The sequence below is a fragment of the Nyctereutes procyonoides genome, unplaced genomic scaffold, assembly GCF_905146905.1.
Source record: "Nyctereutes procyonoides isolate TBG_1078 unplaced genomic scaffold, NYPRO_anot_genome, whole genome shotgun sequence".
NCBI classification, from domain to species: Eukaryota; Metazoa; Chordata; class Mammalia; order Carnivora; family Canidae; genus Nyctereutes; species Nyctereutes procyonoides.
In genome coordinates this window covers 973,154-989,411 of record NW_026575036.1, presented here as the reverse complement: position 1 = coordinate 989,411, position 16,258 = coordinate 973,154, and the positions used below count along the sequence as shown (strand labels likewise).

Below are 16,258 nucleotides of genomic sequence, written 5' to 3'. Positions count from 1 at the left end.
ACACTGAAGTCCCCTGCCCAAGACCACAGGGCCAGATGCAGAGGTAGGACTAAAATGCTGAAGTCCCAATCCTATATTCTTCCCAAAGAAGCCAAAAGGCATTCAGTAAAGCATACATGACCAAACAGATTCCCATCAATCATCCCAAAGGATACCAGATTTCAAATTGGACTGTAAAAATAGCTACTGTCACGTACCAAAACAATTTCTTTCCAGAGTAGATGGAACTCTGCTTTTCTCTGGGACATCTTCAGGTAGCATCGATGCCTCTAGTCTAGACTCTACATGATAATCACTATGTACCATAGTTTCTCTACATTATATAATTACTAAGGTAATACTACAAGCAATCAAACACAGTATCCATCTACAGACTGAAACTGATTTTTTTTTCTTCCTGAAGCCAGCTCTATGGAGGTGTTTTTGCTAATAGAGATCCATATCAGATCTTTGCCTATATAAAGAGACCTCTCACAGTATTTTAAAATGATTATCCAAAGGTTAATAATCCAGTGTTGGCTGGTTCATCATTTGAAACAGGGCAGCTGCATATCCTGACGATGGGCAAAGTCTGCTCTGTGTACAGCAGTGCACCTCCCCAGTGATATTTTAGTTTGATTAATGGAAGTTTCTCAAGGGCAGGGCCTCCTAACTTCTATTGCTCTCGTGTCTTTCACAAAGACATGGAAAGTACTGAGTATACAGCAGGAGTCTCTCTCTCTCTCTCTCTCTCTCTCTCTCTCTATATATATATATATATATATATATATATATATATATATATATATATATATATTTATAGAAGTAGGCTCCACACCCAGCATGGAACCCCATGTTGGACTTAAGCTCACAACCCTGAAATCCAGAGTTGGATGCTTGACCAACTGAGTCACCCAGGAGCCCCTATTTTCCTGTTTCTTTTTTTTTCAACTTTTGACAGTCATTATTATAATTTAAATTATTTTATTCAGCAGGTATATATATATATATATGTATATATATACACATACATATATATAGTTGAAAAAAAAACAGGAAAATAGGGGCTCCTGGGTGACTCAGTTGGTCAAGCATCCAACTCTGGATTTCAGGGTTGTGAGCTTAAGTCCAACATGGGGTTCCATGCTGGGTGTGGAGCCTACTTTTTTAAAAAAAGGAAAATAAACTGTGTTTATAAAGATTTAGAAGACTAAGATAAATTTCTTGTTTCTTCTTGGAAAACTATCAGAAGCACTGAAATTTCTCCCCACATACTAAAGAGAAAAAAAAAAAACTCCCTCAAAACATCAAATCCTACAGAGCTTGAGCTTCTTTGCCAAATCCAAATAAAATGAGAATCGTCACAACCTACCTTTCCACTGAATCCACAATACAAACTTAATTAATAATCTCCAAGGAAACATGAACAAGTTCTTTTTTCCACCAGAAAATTAACTACATGACTCTTTCTGGTAGATCATCTCACATCTTCAGGCAATGAGAAATCTTTAGGGTCTGTCCCCTCCTGTGTCTGAGGACCATGGAGAAGATACACTCATGCCAATTTCCAAAATCACCATGAAGAGCACTTATATTTCCCATTAGTCACTGGCATTATTTGAATAAAATACACTCCTTTTCAGACACAATGCCCTTTCACTTATATGCAACTACTTAACTGCCTATCACCCCTCCTGATTTTTCCAAGATGCCTTCATGCTTAATTCTTCACTTCCTGCAATCAAAAAATAAAAGGCTCCTTTCTCCTCAAATCTGCTTACAGAAACATTGCCAACCAAACATAAACATGAGAAAGAAATTAATTAAAGGTAAAAGTGACAGAGAGAGGATTTGTCAAAAATGATATATAGTAATGGAACATTCTTGAATCTCTAATTAATATAGGTTACTCTAGAATTTCCTGCAGGGTTCTGAATCTGAAGTGCTCACAGGAACCCTCTGCGGAGCTTGTGAAAATGCAGATTCCTGGGCTCTTCTCCCCACTATGGATATTTAAAGCTACTGAGGGACTTGGAAATGTTCATTCGAGAATCTCTACATCTTAGATGAAGAGTCTGACATACCTTAAGCATGCTAGACCTAGCTTAGTGTCAAATGTTAAATTTGAACTTCTCTTTCTCTCTCTCTCTCTCTCTCTCTCTCTCTCTCTCTCACACACACACACACACACACACAAACACACACACACACACACACACACACACACACACACTTACCTTCTGGCCATGGGGACAGAAATGTGTCTACTAGGTGTTCAACTGAAAAGTTTATCCAAATCCAGATTACAAGAAAAGTTAATTCGGATATTTTTACCAGACTATAAAGACCACAACCTTGACATCATTAACCACATTCTGTCAGAACCAAAGCACCAGTTAAGTGGCATTCTTTTAGGAAGTAATTACCAGAAGCTACTCTTATCTCAGACTTTGCTTTAGGGGAGGAAGACCAGACTATACAAAGAGAGTCAGAAGTTGCAGCCAGTGTCTTCACATTTTAAAAATATCCTGTATAGTTTGCTGGAGCAGAGATGAAACATTTATCCTTCTCTTGCAACCACTTTAGTTTCCAAGGGACTGACTCACAGCTGAGGCAGACTGACGACAGGTACATCCGTTAGACAAGCACACAACACACACCAAAGTTAACTGAAAAATTTCAAAGTGCCTTTTTATGCCTTTAACTCAAAGATGAACACATTTCAAGGTGACCCAATCCTCAAGTGACAGACAGTGTTTTAAAAGGGCCAGAGCTCTCCACTTAAACAATTTCTAGTGACATGTTTAAATCGCATCCTCAAGGGCTCTATCTGCTGTCCTATTTACTAGTCTTTCTTTCCAGAGGTATCCCATTTTAAGTGAGTGCTTGAAGTTTCTCTTCCTTTCTAACAATTAATATCTACGGGGCTGAGATGCTTAAAAAAATTTTTTTTAACTAAGGAGGAACCATAGAGGACTTTCAATTATTTAATTGTATGACCAATCCAAATTATTATAGTTTTTTTTTCTATTTATCAGAACAATATCAGAATAATAAAAGACAGCCTTGGGGCACCTGGGTGGCTCAATGGTTGAGCTTCTGCCTTTAGCTCAGGTCGTGATCCTGGGGTCCTGGAATCGAGTCCCACATCAAGCTCCCCGCAGGGAGCCTGCTTCTCCCTCTGCCTATGTCTCTGCCTCTCTGTGTCTCTCATGAATAAATAAATAGAATCTTTAAAAAAATAAAAATAAAAATAGTAAATAATAGCCTCATCACTCATGCTCACAAGCAAATAGTAAAAGACTTCTAAGGTAAAAGCCAAAGTTCATAAAAGGATGCCCAATTTAAAATCTAAGGATACATATAATTATTATATTGACAGTGTATGTATTTCATAAATAGAATATGAAGGATTGTTTTCTTTCTTCACTAAAATATTACTCATACCCATTATAATATAATGAGAAGATTACACTAGAAATCTAAAAACTGGGTTCCTATAGTTAAAGAAACATGCCACGCTGGTTTTACTCAGGCCCTTTGCGGAAACGACTATCTGTTAAAATATCCTTTACCAAAAAGCCTCCCCTGAACTGCCTGTGAATTCCTCTGTATTTCTGCAATCTGACTACTTCTCTGTAATGATTTATATGACTATCCCCCTTAGTGGACTGTGAACTCCAGGGAGAGCACAGAACAGGTAATGCTTATTTTGATAATTTTATATCCCAGACATTACTATAAGTATCCAGAAACAAGTGCCAGCAACAGCAGGCACGCCACATAGTTTGTTTTTTAAAAAAACTATGTATATACTATGTATAGTATAAACTATTTATACTATAAATTTATAACATATAAAAATAAATTTTAAAAAATTTATTCTGGTGCCCTCTTTCCTTTTCCTTTCTGACCATTGTTGGGAAGGGTGGTGGGGGGAGAGGATAATCAAAGTTCTCATTATAGAGAGAAACATAGATAGATGATAATTAGATAAATATAGAAGTAAATGCATGTGTGTGTGTGTGTGTGTGTGTGTGTGTGTGTATAGTACATACATTCTCTAGCTCTGCCAAGTGGGAGACTTGGGAATATAGACACTCCATTTACCATGAGCATACCAACTGCCCAGATCTTGCTTCTAAATACCATTATCCACCAAATGAAACACTCAGAGAAATGGCTGGCTCTGGTGCTAGGGCAAGGAAAGTATCAAGTAAAGCTGGAATACCTTGTGAAGCCGGAAAACAGGAAGTACTTAAAAGTAATGGTCATGTCAAAAAAAAGAGAGAAGCCAGGCTGAAAGGGCTCTCGTAGGCAAAATCTGGGACAATCTGAATATTAACTAATAATAGTAACAATTACAAAACATGGGGAAAATAAGAAACCTCAAATACATACTAATATAAACAAGCAAACATAAATAAATTGAAAATTTGCAGAGGAACAGGATATTTAAATAGTTTCAAGGTACCACCCCACAGGGGCACCTGGGTGACTCAGCAGGTTAAGTATCCAACTCTTAAAAAAAAAAAGATTTTGTTTATTTATTTAAGAGAGAGAGAGAGAGAGAGAGAGAGAGAGAGAGACAGCACAAGTGGGAAGAGGAAGAGAGAGAGAAGGACAAGTAAACTCCACACTGAGCTTGGAACCTGACGTGGGGCTCAATCCCACAATCCTGAGATCATGACCTGAGCTGAAATCCAGAGTTGGATGCTTGACTGACTGAGCCATCCAAGCACTCTCTATCCAACTCTTGACCTCAGCTCAGGTCTTGATCCCAGGGTCATAAGTTCAAGCTCTGCGTTGGGCTCCATGCTAGGCATGGAGCCTAGTTGAAAAAATTTTTAAAGTACCACCCCCACAAAATACATATTAATTACAGAGGTTAAAAACTGACTTTACTGGGGCATCTGGGTGGCTCAGTTGGTTAAATGGCTGCCTTCAAGCATCCTGGGATTGAGCCTGACATTGGGCTCTCTGCTCAGTGGGGAGTCTGCTTCTTCCTCTCCCTCTGCCTGCCACTCTACCTGTTTGTGCTCTCTTTCTCTCTCTCTCTGTCAAATATATAAATAAAATCTTTTTAAAAAACAACTAACTTTACTATGGGAAGGCTAGCTACCACCTTAACCGAGTGATCAAAATGAACATCATCCATAATGAAACAAATCAAAATCATATGCTTACTCAATAGGATGCAGCAAGAACACAGCATCTTTTCTGTGATAATTCTGTCAAAGATGCATGACCTATATCTAACACAAACAAAAAAAAAAAAAAAAAAAAAACCCAATGCAGACAGAAACTGAGGAACATTCTACAGAATACCTGGTCTGTAGACTGCAAAAGCGTGAAGATCCTGCAAGTCCATGAAAGACTATTCTATACTGAAGAAGACTAAAGAGACACAGGACAAAGGCAATGTGTGATTCTGAACCGAATTTTTTTGAAATAAAGCACAGTATTTGAACAAGTGGCTACATTTGAATGAGATTCATGTACTGGATATAATAATGCATCAATGTTAACATTCTCACTATAATGGTTGCAATGCTGTTGTAGCTATTAAGAAAAATCTCCTAGAGGAAATAAACAACCAAAGGTAGTGACACAACATGTCAGTCAGCCATTTTCCTCAAATGGTTCAGAGGAAAAAGATCTTCCTACGGTACTTACGACTTTCCTAAAAGTTTAAGGTTGTTTTAAAGTTAAAAGAAAAAGGTGTAGCAAAAAGAATTTTTTTGTTATTCTGGTTTATAATCCATATTTAATGGAAGGATAATAAATTCATCATTACCAATATCATAATTACATAAAATAATTACTTTCATAGTATCTTTTTACCCAAGCTCCTAGAATATTCTGCACACGTGCATAAGTGCACACACACACACATGCACATACAGAGGCAGCTATGGTACAAAGAACTTGGAACCAGAAGTTCTGGATTTGAATCATGTCCTCAACTCTTACTAACTCTGAAACATTTAACAAGTTACTTACTCTCTCAACGCTTTAGTTTTCTCACCTATGAGATGAGGATTACTAGGAGAATTAAAAGAGAAAATGTTTACAAAATTACCCTATTAGACCCAAAAGAATATATACATATGTTAAGCATTAAGGAGAAAAAATACTGGATTCAGATATAAAATACACACTAACTTAAAATATTGCACAAACCAAGTCTAATGTCAAAAAAAAATCTCAAGTTAACTCCACTTGGTCCATTTCCTTCAGAAATCTATAAATTTTTAAATTTTATTCTTACCTAACCTGAGCTACAGCCAAATTTTCACATGCCACCTAATAAAGAATATGCTACCCTACATTTTGTTTTAAGCAGGGATTGGCTTTTTTAACTCAAAGACAAACTTCAACATCCTTCTGTCTCACTAACTAACTAACTAAATAAATGGAATTATTGAAGCGTGATTTATGTCATTTCTCCCCTAAAATCTAGAGACTCTTAATTCTGCTTGCCTTGTTTACAACTAAAGAGATTCTAGTTCTCAGGAAACTATAAAGAGAGGCCTCAGACTTAGAAATCAAAAAAACAAAATGGACAAGAAAGTCATCTCAAATTAACAAAACAAATTACAAATTTTCAGTAAGTACTTATTTTCTTTCTTTCTTCTTCTTTTTTTAATCATGAGATGACATCAAGAGACAGGATTGGTTTTTAAACCCAGCAAGACAAGGTAAGCCCAAAGACTGGAACATGAAAGCTGGGATTTTATAAAAATACAAAGAGACAAGAAAAAGAAATTAAGGAAACTAAAACTCCTCTACTCTGATCACTTGGCAGATCACTCCCAGGTCCCCACTCCACGATGCTCTGAGGTGTATCAGAACATCTATGTAAAGAATTCCCAAAAGTGCCTAGGTGGCTCAGTCAGCTGAGCATCCCTCAATTTTGGCTCAGGTCATGATCTCATAGGTCATGGAATCCAGCCCCACACTGGGCTCCATGCTCAGTGGGGAATCTGAGTGAGATTCTCTCCTCATGCTCCTTCCCCTGCTCTCTCTCTCGAATGAATAAATAATCTTAAAAAAATAAAATTCCCAGAGGAAGGATGGGTTTAACATGTCATCCCAGAAAATTTCTTATTCATTGATATCTAAACCTACTCTCCTAATCTACCAAAGATTGGATACTTCCATTCTCTCTCAAAATAAACTTCATCTTCTCTAAAACAAATTGCAATGGTTAAGGTGTGGATTATGGGGGCACCTGGCTGGCTCAGTCATACAGCATCCAAGTCTTCAACTTGGGTTCAAGCTTCACATTGGGTGTAGAATTTACTTAATAAAAAAAAAAGGGGGGGGGGGCAGCCCTGGTGGCGGAGCGGTTTAGCGCCGCCTGCAGCCCGGGGTGTGATCCTGGAGACCCAGGATCGAGTACCACATCGGGCTCCCTGCATGGAACCTACTTCTCCCTCTGCCTGTGTCTCTGCCTCTCTCTCTCTCTCTATCTGAATAAATAAATAAATGTTAAAAAAAAAAAAGGAAAAAAGAAGAAAGAAAAAAAGGTAAAAAAAAAAAAAAAGAAGAAAAAGGTGGATTATGGGAAGAAAACAAAAAGCTTTCACAGGGGATCCCTGGGGGGAGGGGGGGCGGTGAGCGGTTTAGTGCCTGCCTTGGACCCAGGGCGTGATCTTGGAGACCCAGGATCGAGCCCATGTCGGGCTCCCTGCATGGGGCCTGCTTCTCCCTCTGCCTGTGTCTCTGCCCCTTTCTCTATCCCTGTGTCTCTCATGAATAAATAAATAAAATCTTTCAAAAAAAAAAAAGATTTCACAAAGACATGGGCAAACCTAAGAGACTCACATTAAAATTAATCACCTGCTATTGACTTGCTGGTCAACAATACAATCTTGTATTACAGACTGAGTGCTCCCAATTAGCACCAAGAGACAGTGTCTAGTGGTTAACCATGCAGCGTTAGCACCAAACCACCTAGGTTTGAATTCTGGCTCTGACACCTTAGCTCTGCCTAAGCTCCGCCTAACTGGTTTTTGGCAAGTTACTTAAAACTCTCTGTATCTCAGTTTGCACATCTGCAAAAAGGACATCATAGTAGAATCTTCATAGAGCTGTTGCGAAGAATTACTGAGATAATGCAAAAAGTATTTAACATACTGCCTGGAATGTAGCTAGAGCTCTATGTTAACCGTTATCTTTGTACCTAGCATCTAGGCACAGTGTCTGGCACGTGGCTAGTATTGAAGAATTATTCTCCAGCATCCTGTGCTTGGCCAAACTTTAAGATTTAAAATTTCATTCCAAATTATTTTTTTTTAAAATTCTTTAAAGATAGCTTTGCAGTGGAAAAATCATCATTACCAAAATCTGCGTTCTACATCAAAGTTACTCTTCAGCAGGAGTGGCAAAAATGAGCTCCCTATATTGCTTGGTTCTTACCTAAGTTCTTCAAGGGAAGATAAAAGTTACAATGTCAGAAGGTGGAACACTTGGATATCACAATCCATTCAAGGTACAGCTTAGGTACCTCTAGCTAATTGCTTAAGCGGACAAAAATAAATGAAAAATAACTGCTTATCACATTTGCAATTATTTTAATTGTACCTTTGGCTTGATGCCCAGCTCCTGAATCAGACCTAGGTCTGTGAAAGCAGGAACTATCCTTGTCCATCTTGTATCCAGAATACTACTACCCAGTGCATAATTGGTATTCAATAACCACTTTTTGAATGAATAAATGTGCTTCATAAAATACAAAATCCCATCATGGCTCTTGGTTTGGCAACTAGCCAAAGCTAATCTCCTTTATCTGTGTTTTAAACAAATAAGAGGCCCCTTTTGTTTGTTCTGACTTGCACTACAGAAAGCGCCTCCACAGAGTGAAATAATCTGTACATTCCTCAGGAATCATGATCTCTGATCATTCCAACTGAGGATATATGCCTAAAATAATCTCCTGTGAATGTAATACAGGAAAGCCATCCCTCCAAATTAAAAATCAGTTTTTGAAAAATAAATAAATAAATAAATAAATAAATAAATAAATAAAAATAAAAATCAGTTTTTGGGCAGCCTAGGTGGATCAGCAGTTTAGCACCGCTTTCAGCCCAGGGCATGATCCCAGGATCAAGTACCACATCCGGCTCCCTGCATGGAGCCTGCTTCTCCCTCTGCCTGTGTCTCTCATTAATAAATAAATAAATCTTTAAAAATAAATAAATAAATAAATGCATACATAAAATAAAAATCAGTTTTCAATTGCTTTCTTTCCCTACTGTTTTTCAGATACTTTTGACATTTTTCTTTCTGTACACAAGAGCTTACAGATATACAGAGTAGGGAGAGCATTAGAAGTTACCTAATACAACACCCCCATTTTCCAGATGCCTCCAAAGAAAATTACATTTGAATGGAAGCCATAAATAAATAAATAAATAAATATATATATATATATATATATATATATTAAAAAATGAAAGGAAGCCACAGTCAACATCCTTCATAAGCCTCTTGAGACAAAAGTAACAAATTTAAATTTTAATGATGTTCAGAAAAAGGAAAGTGTACCTCCCCTAGCACCTGCCTACACAGAAATGCCCCAGTTCTCCCAAGCAAGGAGCGGTTCTAAATTCATTAGTTCATTCAACAGACATCTTTGAGGGCCTCTGGTACGGTGAAAACTATTCCAGGTGCCTGATATACACCAATGAACAAAAAGAAAGATCACTGCCTGAGCTGTACCTACATTTTAGGCAAAACTTGGGAGGTGTCTAGGAGAATAAAGAAAAGAACATAGGAACATTTTAATAGAATACATAAGGCAAGAAACGCCCCATAGCACCATAGAGCTCATTAGGCTAGTGGTTCTCAAACTTGTGTGTGCTGCAGAACCACCCAGAGGACTCAGAACTCAAAAGGCCCAGCCCCATCCCAGAACTGATTCATTAAGATGTCAACGGGGCCCGAGAATGTGCATTTCTAATATGATCTCATACAATGTCAACGCTGCTAGTCCAGGAAGCAAACTTTGACAGCCAATGACTTAGGTGGAAACAAATCAAGTAGCTTGGCCAGAACCATAGGCTTCTCAATACCAGGCCCAGGTTTAGGGCTTTTAACCCTTCCGACTCCAAACTGATCAAGCTTTTATGAGGATACAGCTGTCACTTATGCACAAAGGGCAATAAGAATTGTGCAAAGAACGTGTTTTTAGCTTTATGTTTGAGTTGGAGAAAATCAGAAATGTTTTAAGTATAAAATACCCTACACAGACAGCACTGATCACTAACCAGAGACATAAAAATTAACATTAAAGTTAGAGGATTTGCTTTCTTTCACATATCTAAATGCCATGATAAAAGTAGGTTTTCCCTAAAGGGTTTTATCATAAGGGTGAGGCTCAGTCTCAAATGAGCCTATTTATTAAAAAAAAAAAATCTATTAACTAGAGGTATATACACTTCATATAAATAAGTGATTGGATTAGTAATAATTTCAGGGTTTTTGTGCTAATTATATTTTCTAAAATTTTTACAATAGGCATGAATTCCTTTTGTAATAGGGAATTCACATTAATTTCTTTAAAAGAAGTGACAGTGTTTATTCAAAAAGACTTTTAATTAGAAAACTATAAAAGGCATCAGTTAATATACTGCATAAATTAATACTGAATGATTTTTTTCCTAGTACATAAATAATTCAAGTAACTTATTTTACATTTTAGGCTAAATCTCTGTCTGGAATAACGATTAATACCAGTGAAGGGAAAAAAAAAAAATCCTTGAAATGTATCTGATTTTATTTAAACAAAGAGAATAAAGCAAAACTATGATCCTTTAAATAGCTGCAAAAAAACTTGCATTTACAATTATTCTACATAACAATCGTTTTTTGTCTTTACTGTTACTTTTCAACAAATGTACGGATGTGATGGTAATTTTTGCAAATAAAGTAAAATGTCACATGTCAATTTTATCAATAAAAAAAGTAAAAATGGTTTTAATTGTATTTCTTGGAAGAAAAATAAACATCTAAGTTTTGGAAAATAATGGCGTATGCTCAGTGTGTGCAAAGTTAAAGAGCCATATTCCAGAAGATACCAATGCAAGGCCTACACTCCATCCTGTACCGCATCCACCATCTTTCTGGATCTCCCAATCTGGGGAATATGCCTTTATTATTAAAATCCACATCTCAGATTTAAACTAGAGTTCAAAACATAATCTGCTAAAGGGCAATAACTGAAGGAGAATCAATTTGGTGAAGAAATCAAGTATCTTTATAAAGACACACACTTACCATTTAACAAAAGTTCTGGACTACCTCCTTAAGTCTAGCCTATTTAATTGGAACAGTCACTTTTAAAGAAAAAAAAAAAAGTGCTTCTGTGTGTCGTAAAAAAATCATAGCTAATTTTCTGAAAAGTAGCCCCTAAAACCAGAATTCTATAGAACACTATTATTACTTATTACTGAGTACCCAGAATGTACCAAACACTTTAAATCCTCTCATTTGATCTCCAAACAGCCCTACGAAGTACTACTATTATAACCATTTTACAGATCAAAAAACTTCAGCAAAGAGTGATCAAGTAAGTTGCCCAAAATCACACAACTAAGTCGAAGATCCAGGATACAGATATCCGGAGCTATACTTAAACCGAGATCTTTGACCTTTGGCCCCGATCGTGGTTCTGCTGTTTGAATCATGAAATTCTCACATTTTAGGAAATCAGAAGTAAACTTTTTCTTGCCATGGCTGATAATATCAATAAAATGAAAAATGACCAAATAATTCATGCACTTTCATGAATCTCCGGACTTCCAAAACCAAAACCAAGGCCCAACTCGCGGTTAGTTACGGAAATGGGACAACTTTCCCACGAGCAAGGCCACGTGCGGCCACCTGGGGGCACAGGTGTGGTCACAGCACGGACGCGCGGAAACCCCGCGGGAGGTCGCAAGGGGCTCGCGGGGGGGGGCGGGGGGCGGGGGCGGGGCGGGGAGGTTTCTGCCTCGTTCTATTCGGGTTTAGTTCGTACGTTTTGGTGGTTTGAGGGCTTGTTTTGTTGTGTTGAGGGGGGCCTTTCGGGGAGGCGGCTGCTAGTCTGGTTGGCTGGTTTGGGGTTTGGTCTGTCTGCCAGCGGGGGAGGCAGAAGGAACGAGTCCCGCTGGGCCACGCCAGGCGGGTCCCTCGCCACGTCTCCCGCTCGCACCGAGCGCAGGAGCCGCCGAGTCTCGGGCCTGGCCTTTGCCCGGGGCGGGCGCGGGCGGAGCCCCCGCGGGGGCCGGCGAGCCCGGGGAGCGCCGTGCGGAAGGGCGGGGGGCGGGGGGCGATGGGTGCGGGCGGGGACCACCCGCGGGGCCCTTACCCAGCTCCGTGCCCCAGTTGCGCGCGGACATGGTGCCGCCGGCTGCTCGGCGCCCGGCTCCCTCGGCGCGGCGCGGCCCTCCCCGCCTCCCGCCCCCGCCCCCGCCCCCGCCCCCGCCGGGCGGCGCCGCGCTCGCCCCGCCCCTGGCCCTCGGGGGCGGGGCCGCGGACCCGGGGCGCGCGCCCCTGCGCCGAGTCCCGCCGCCGCTCGCCGCCCTCCTCCGCCGGGGGCGGGGCTCGGGCGCTGGCGCCCCGCACGGTGCCGCCAAAGCCCGTTTTAAGATGCTTCAGTTGCCAGATGCGCTGAACCAACACGTTTAGAGACTTTGAACTCCAAGATGAAGTCACGGGAGGGGAAGGAGGGTCCGTCCCAGGTACTGCCCAAGCGCGTGCGGAGCGCGGCAGCCCCGTACCCCGTGGGCGCGGCCGCGAGCAAGCAGGGGCCCAGAGCACGCTGCGACTTCTACCCTGGCCCTCGGGGACGCAGGCGGCTGCGCTGCCTGGGGAGGACAGCGGGGAGCGGCCTAGGGGCGACAAGCCTGGTGCCTCAGCAAGGCACTGAGTGATGCAGTGGGCGGGACACGGGACACATCAGCTGCCTCTCTCTCTCTCTCTCTCTCTCTCTCTCTCTCTTTTTTTTCCCATCAACTGCCTTTCGAAGCTTCGTTTTTGTCATCTCTAAGAAATGACCTTGACAACTTCTTGGAAATTATTAGAGAAACTCAGAATCTGTGATACTAACTTTTTTTTTTTTTTTTCCAGCCTGACTTTTCTGTAACCAGGATGTTTAAATTGACTGGAGTCACTCAACATAGACTACTTAGCCAACTCATCTCAACAGAGGCACCTCCACTCTGCTGAAAGAAAAGTCTTAGTTGTGGCTTGTCCACCATGAGCCTGTCACTGTGCTAGGTGCTTTCAGATGTATGACAGCATGGGAGTCTCAGAACAATCCCGCCGAGTGCGTAGATCTCCATTGCTAAGCCTGCAGACACGAATGTTCTGAATAAAGAGGCGTCCTGGTATAGTGGAAAGTGAGTAGGTTCTATCACCTCCCCTTATTATATCAGCAATTCCACTTTTTTTTCTTAGATTTTATTTATTTATTAATGAGAGAGAGAGAGAGGCAAAGACATCAGCAGAGGGAGAAGCAAGCTCCCTGCAGGGAGCCTGATGCAGGACTCCATCCCAGGACCCTGGGATCCTGCCCTGAGCGAAAGGCAGACACTCAAACACTGAGCCACCCAGGCGTCCCAGCAATCCCACTTATTAACTAGGTGGTTCTAGGAATGTTACTGTCTACTTGTCCGTAAAATGGGGAGATCAAAATATATATGTCTTGCAAGCTGCTCAATGTGTATAAAGCACCTAAAAAATGTTACTGCATATAGTAGATGCTCAACAAATGAAAGCTGTTAATGTTATTGTCAGATTCACACAACAGTTATGGGGATAAATAGGAAAAGTAATTCCAGTCTTATTCCCCTACGCTGAGCTGCCTCTCTGCTTGTCAAGACATAGCTATTGCTCAGTGATTTTAGACATGTTTAGATTCTACTCATATCGGGATCCCTGGGTGGCGCAGTGGTTTGGCGCCTGCCTTTGTTTGGCCCAGGGCGCGATCCTGGAGACCCGGGATCGAATCCCACATCGGGCTTCTGGTGCATGGAGCCTGCTTCTCCCTCTGCCTGTGTCTCTGCCTCTCTCTCTCTCTGTGACTATCATAAATAAATAAAAATTAAAAAAAAAGATTCTACTCATATGTATAACAGCATTTTTCTTTTATTTTCATTTTAACCCTGAAAAAGTGAAAAACAGGCTGTGAAAGTCCAGAGCAGCTAGACCATGGTGCTCCCAAGTAGAACATAAACAATTTCACAAAACATCAATATCAGCCAAGGTCACTGCAACCGCATTTGAACACAGAAAACAAACATGAACATGTACAAACCACAAAAAATGAAAAAAACAGTTCCCATCCTGGCTAATACAACTGTCACTTCTTTACCCATCTGCTTTAACCTCACCTCATTTTTCTTGTATTTCAACCAAGAATTAAGATGCCCTGTCATAGAATTATCACCACTTCCTGCCAGCATCCAATCCAGAGTAATGTTCTGCTTCTTTGAACCTTCTCCAAATCATGTAACACAAGCCCAAACCCTATGTCATTTCTAACACTTTCTTACTGAGGCACTTCACAGTTCCATATGTTGTTTATCCTTGTTCCAACAAATCGATAAACCCAAATTTATCCAACTATAGGTGAATTCCTGTGGTCTTCAGCTAGAAAGCACTGACATCCCTAAAAGATACAAAGAAAATAAATGGAATTCTGATTTTAGGGGAAGATACAACTCTAAGCCAGATTCTAAGCCACTTGTTATATGTATCCACACAAACAAAAGCAGTGAGATTCTAGCTTAATTAAAACACCAAAATCTGGGGGATCCCTGGGTGACTAAACCAGGCCCTGGTTTAGCACCTGCCTTTGGCCCAGGGTGTGATCCTGGAGTCCCAGGATGGAGTCCCGCATCGGGGTCCCTGCATGGAGGCTGCTTTTCCCTTTGCCTGTGTCTGTGCCTGTCTCTCTGTCTCTCTCTCTCTCTGTGTCTATCATGAATAAATAAATACAATTTTAAACAAACACCAAAATCTGGGCAGTCTCCTTCAAAAATTTCTCAGTGACCTTTTCTAAAATTGGCCTGTTGTGGATACTAATCTGGAATCAATCTCTACAGCTTGAAACTCAGTTAAATTGTCAGGATTCAGAAAGACAGTGGGGATAGAACGCAAAAAGTGAGGGTTTGTTTTATGCTTTTTACTTACTCTTTTTTAGATCAGCTCCGCCCAATGTGGGGCTTGAACTCACAACTCTGAGATGAAGAATGACACGCTCTACCAACTTTGCCAGCCAGGCACCCCATGAAATAAATTCAATGGAGAAATGTTGGCAAACTTCACTTTGTGACTTTCCCTTTTAAACTGACTGCTTTCTGAAACTTTTGAAGTATCCTAAGTAAGGCTTCTCAAAGAATTATCTGTAGACCACCACTACTACACTGGAAGAGTTTTTTCTAGATTCTAGGCTTTACCACAGCCCTACTGAATCACAGTCTCTAGGATCCTGGAATTCATATATATTTTTTAAAGATTTTATTTATTTATTCATGGAACACAGAGAGACAGAGACAGAGAGAGAGGCAGAGACACAGACAGAGGGAGAAGCAGGCTCCATGCAGGGTGCCTGATGTGGGACTCATGGAGTCCCGGGATCATGCCCTGGGTGGAAGGCAGGCGCTCAACCTCTGAGCCACCTAGGCATCACTCTGGAATCCATATTTTTAAGTTCCTTCACATAATGTTAATGCAACCTAATTGTAAAGAATCATCAACCTGGAACAGAGAAGAGTAAACTCTGCATGCCAGTCTGGAGCTATTGCTCAAACTGGCTCTTACAGGAGTAAAAACTCAAGTATTGTCATTTTTTTAAGTCATGCAAATTTTGTTATTCCTTTTTTAATATAATTTTTAAATTCCCAAATAAATTACCTTTCCCATCCCCACACTGTCTTCAATTAAAATTAAAGCTCTAGTAATTTATCATATTTATCTTGAAGTCTCAAGAACCTACAAAGCTTGGAGTTAGGAGTAATTCAACTGTTAACTTTGAAAGGACCATTTGTGTTTGCTTCTTCATATGCCTAGGGTCTAGTGGAGTCATTGCCACATAGTAGTCATATGTGTCTATTTATTAGATGAAGGATTATATATTACTTGCTGGGCTATTTTCTTATGGTGACAATGGTTTTATCCAGCCCAATTCCATTTGACTAATCTCAAATCCTATGATTCCTAGAACTCACAGATTCCTTAGGTAATACAGACTTGGATCATGGATTGTAACCAGTTTTCTAAGTCAAAA

The 16,258-nt window shown here is 40.3% G+C and overlaps 1 protein-coding gene across 2 annotated transcripts in view; it reads right to left on the bottom strand.

Moving 5' to 3' along the window:
• DERA (deoxyribose-phosphate aldolase) overlaps window positions 1–12,411 on the bottom strand; it is a 120,472-nt gene extending 108,061 nt beyond the window's left edge. For both annotated transcript variants that reach the window (XM_055318920.1, XM_055318919.1), the window contains exon 1: window positions 12,335–12,411. In XM_055318920.1, coding sequence (XP_055174895.1) covers window positions 12,335–12,365 — 31 coding nt within the window. In that variant the 5' untranslated portion in view covers window positions 12,366–12,411. The remainder of the gene's footprint in view (window positions 1–12,334) is intronic.
• Between the last annotated feature and the right edge of the window lie 3,847 nt (window positions 12,412–16,258).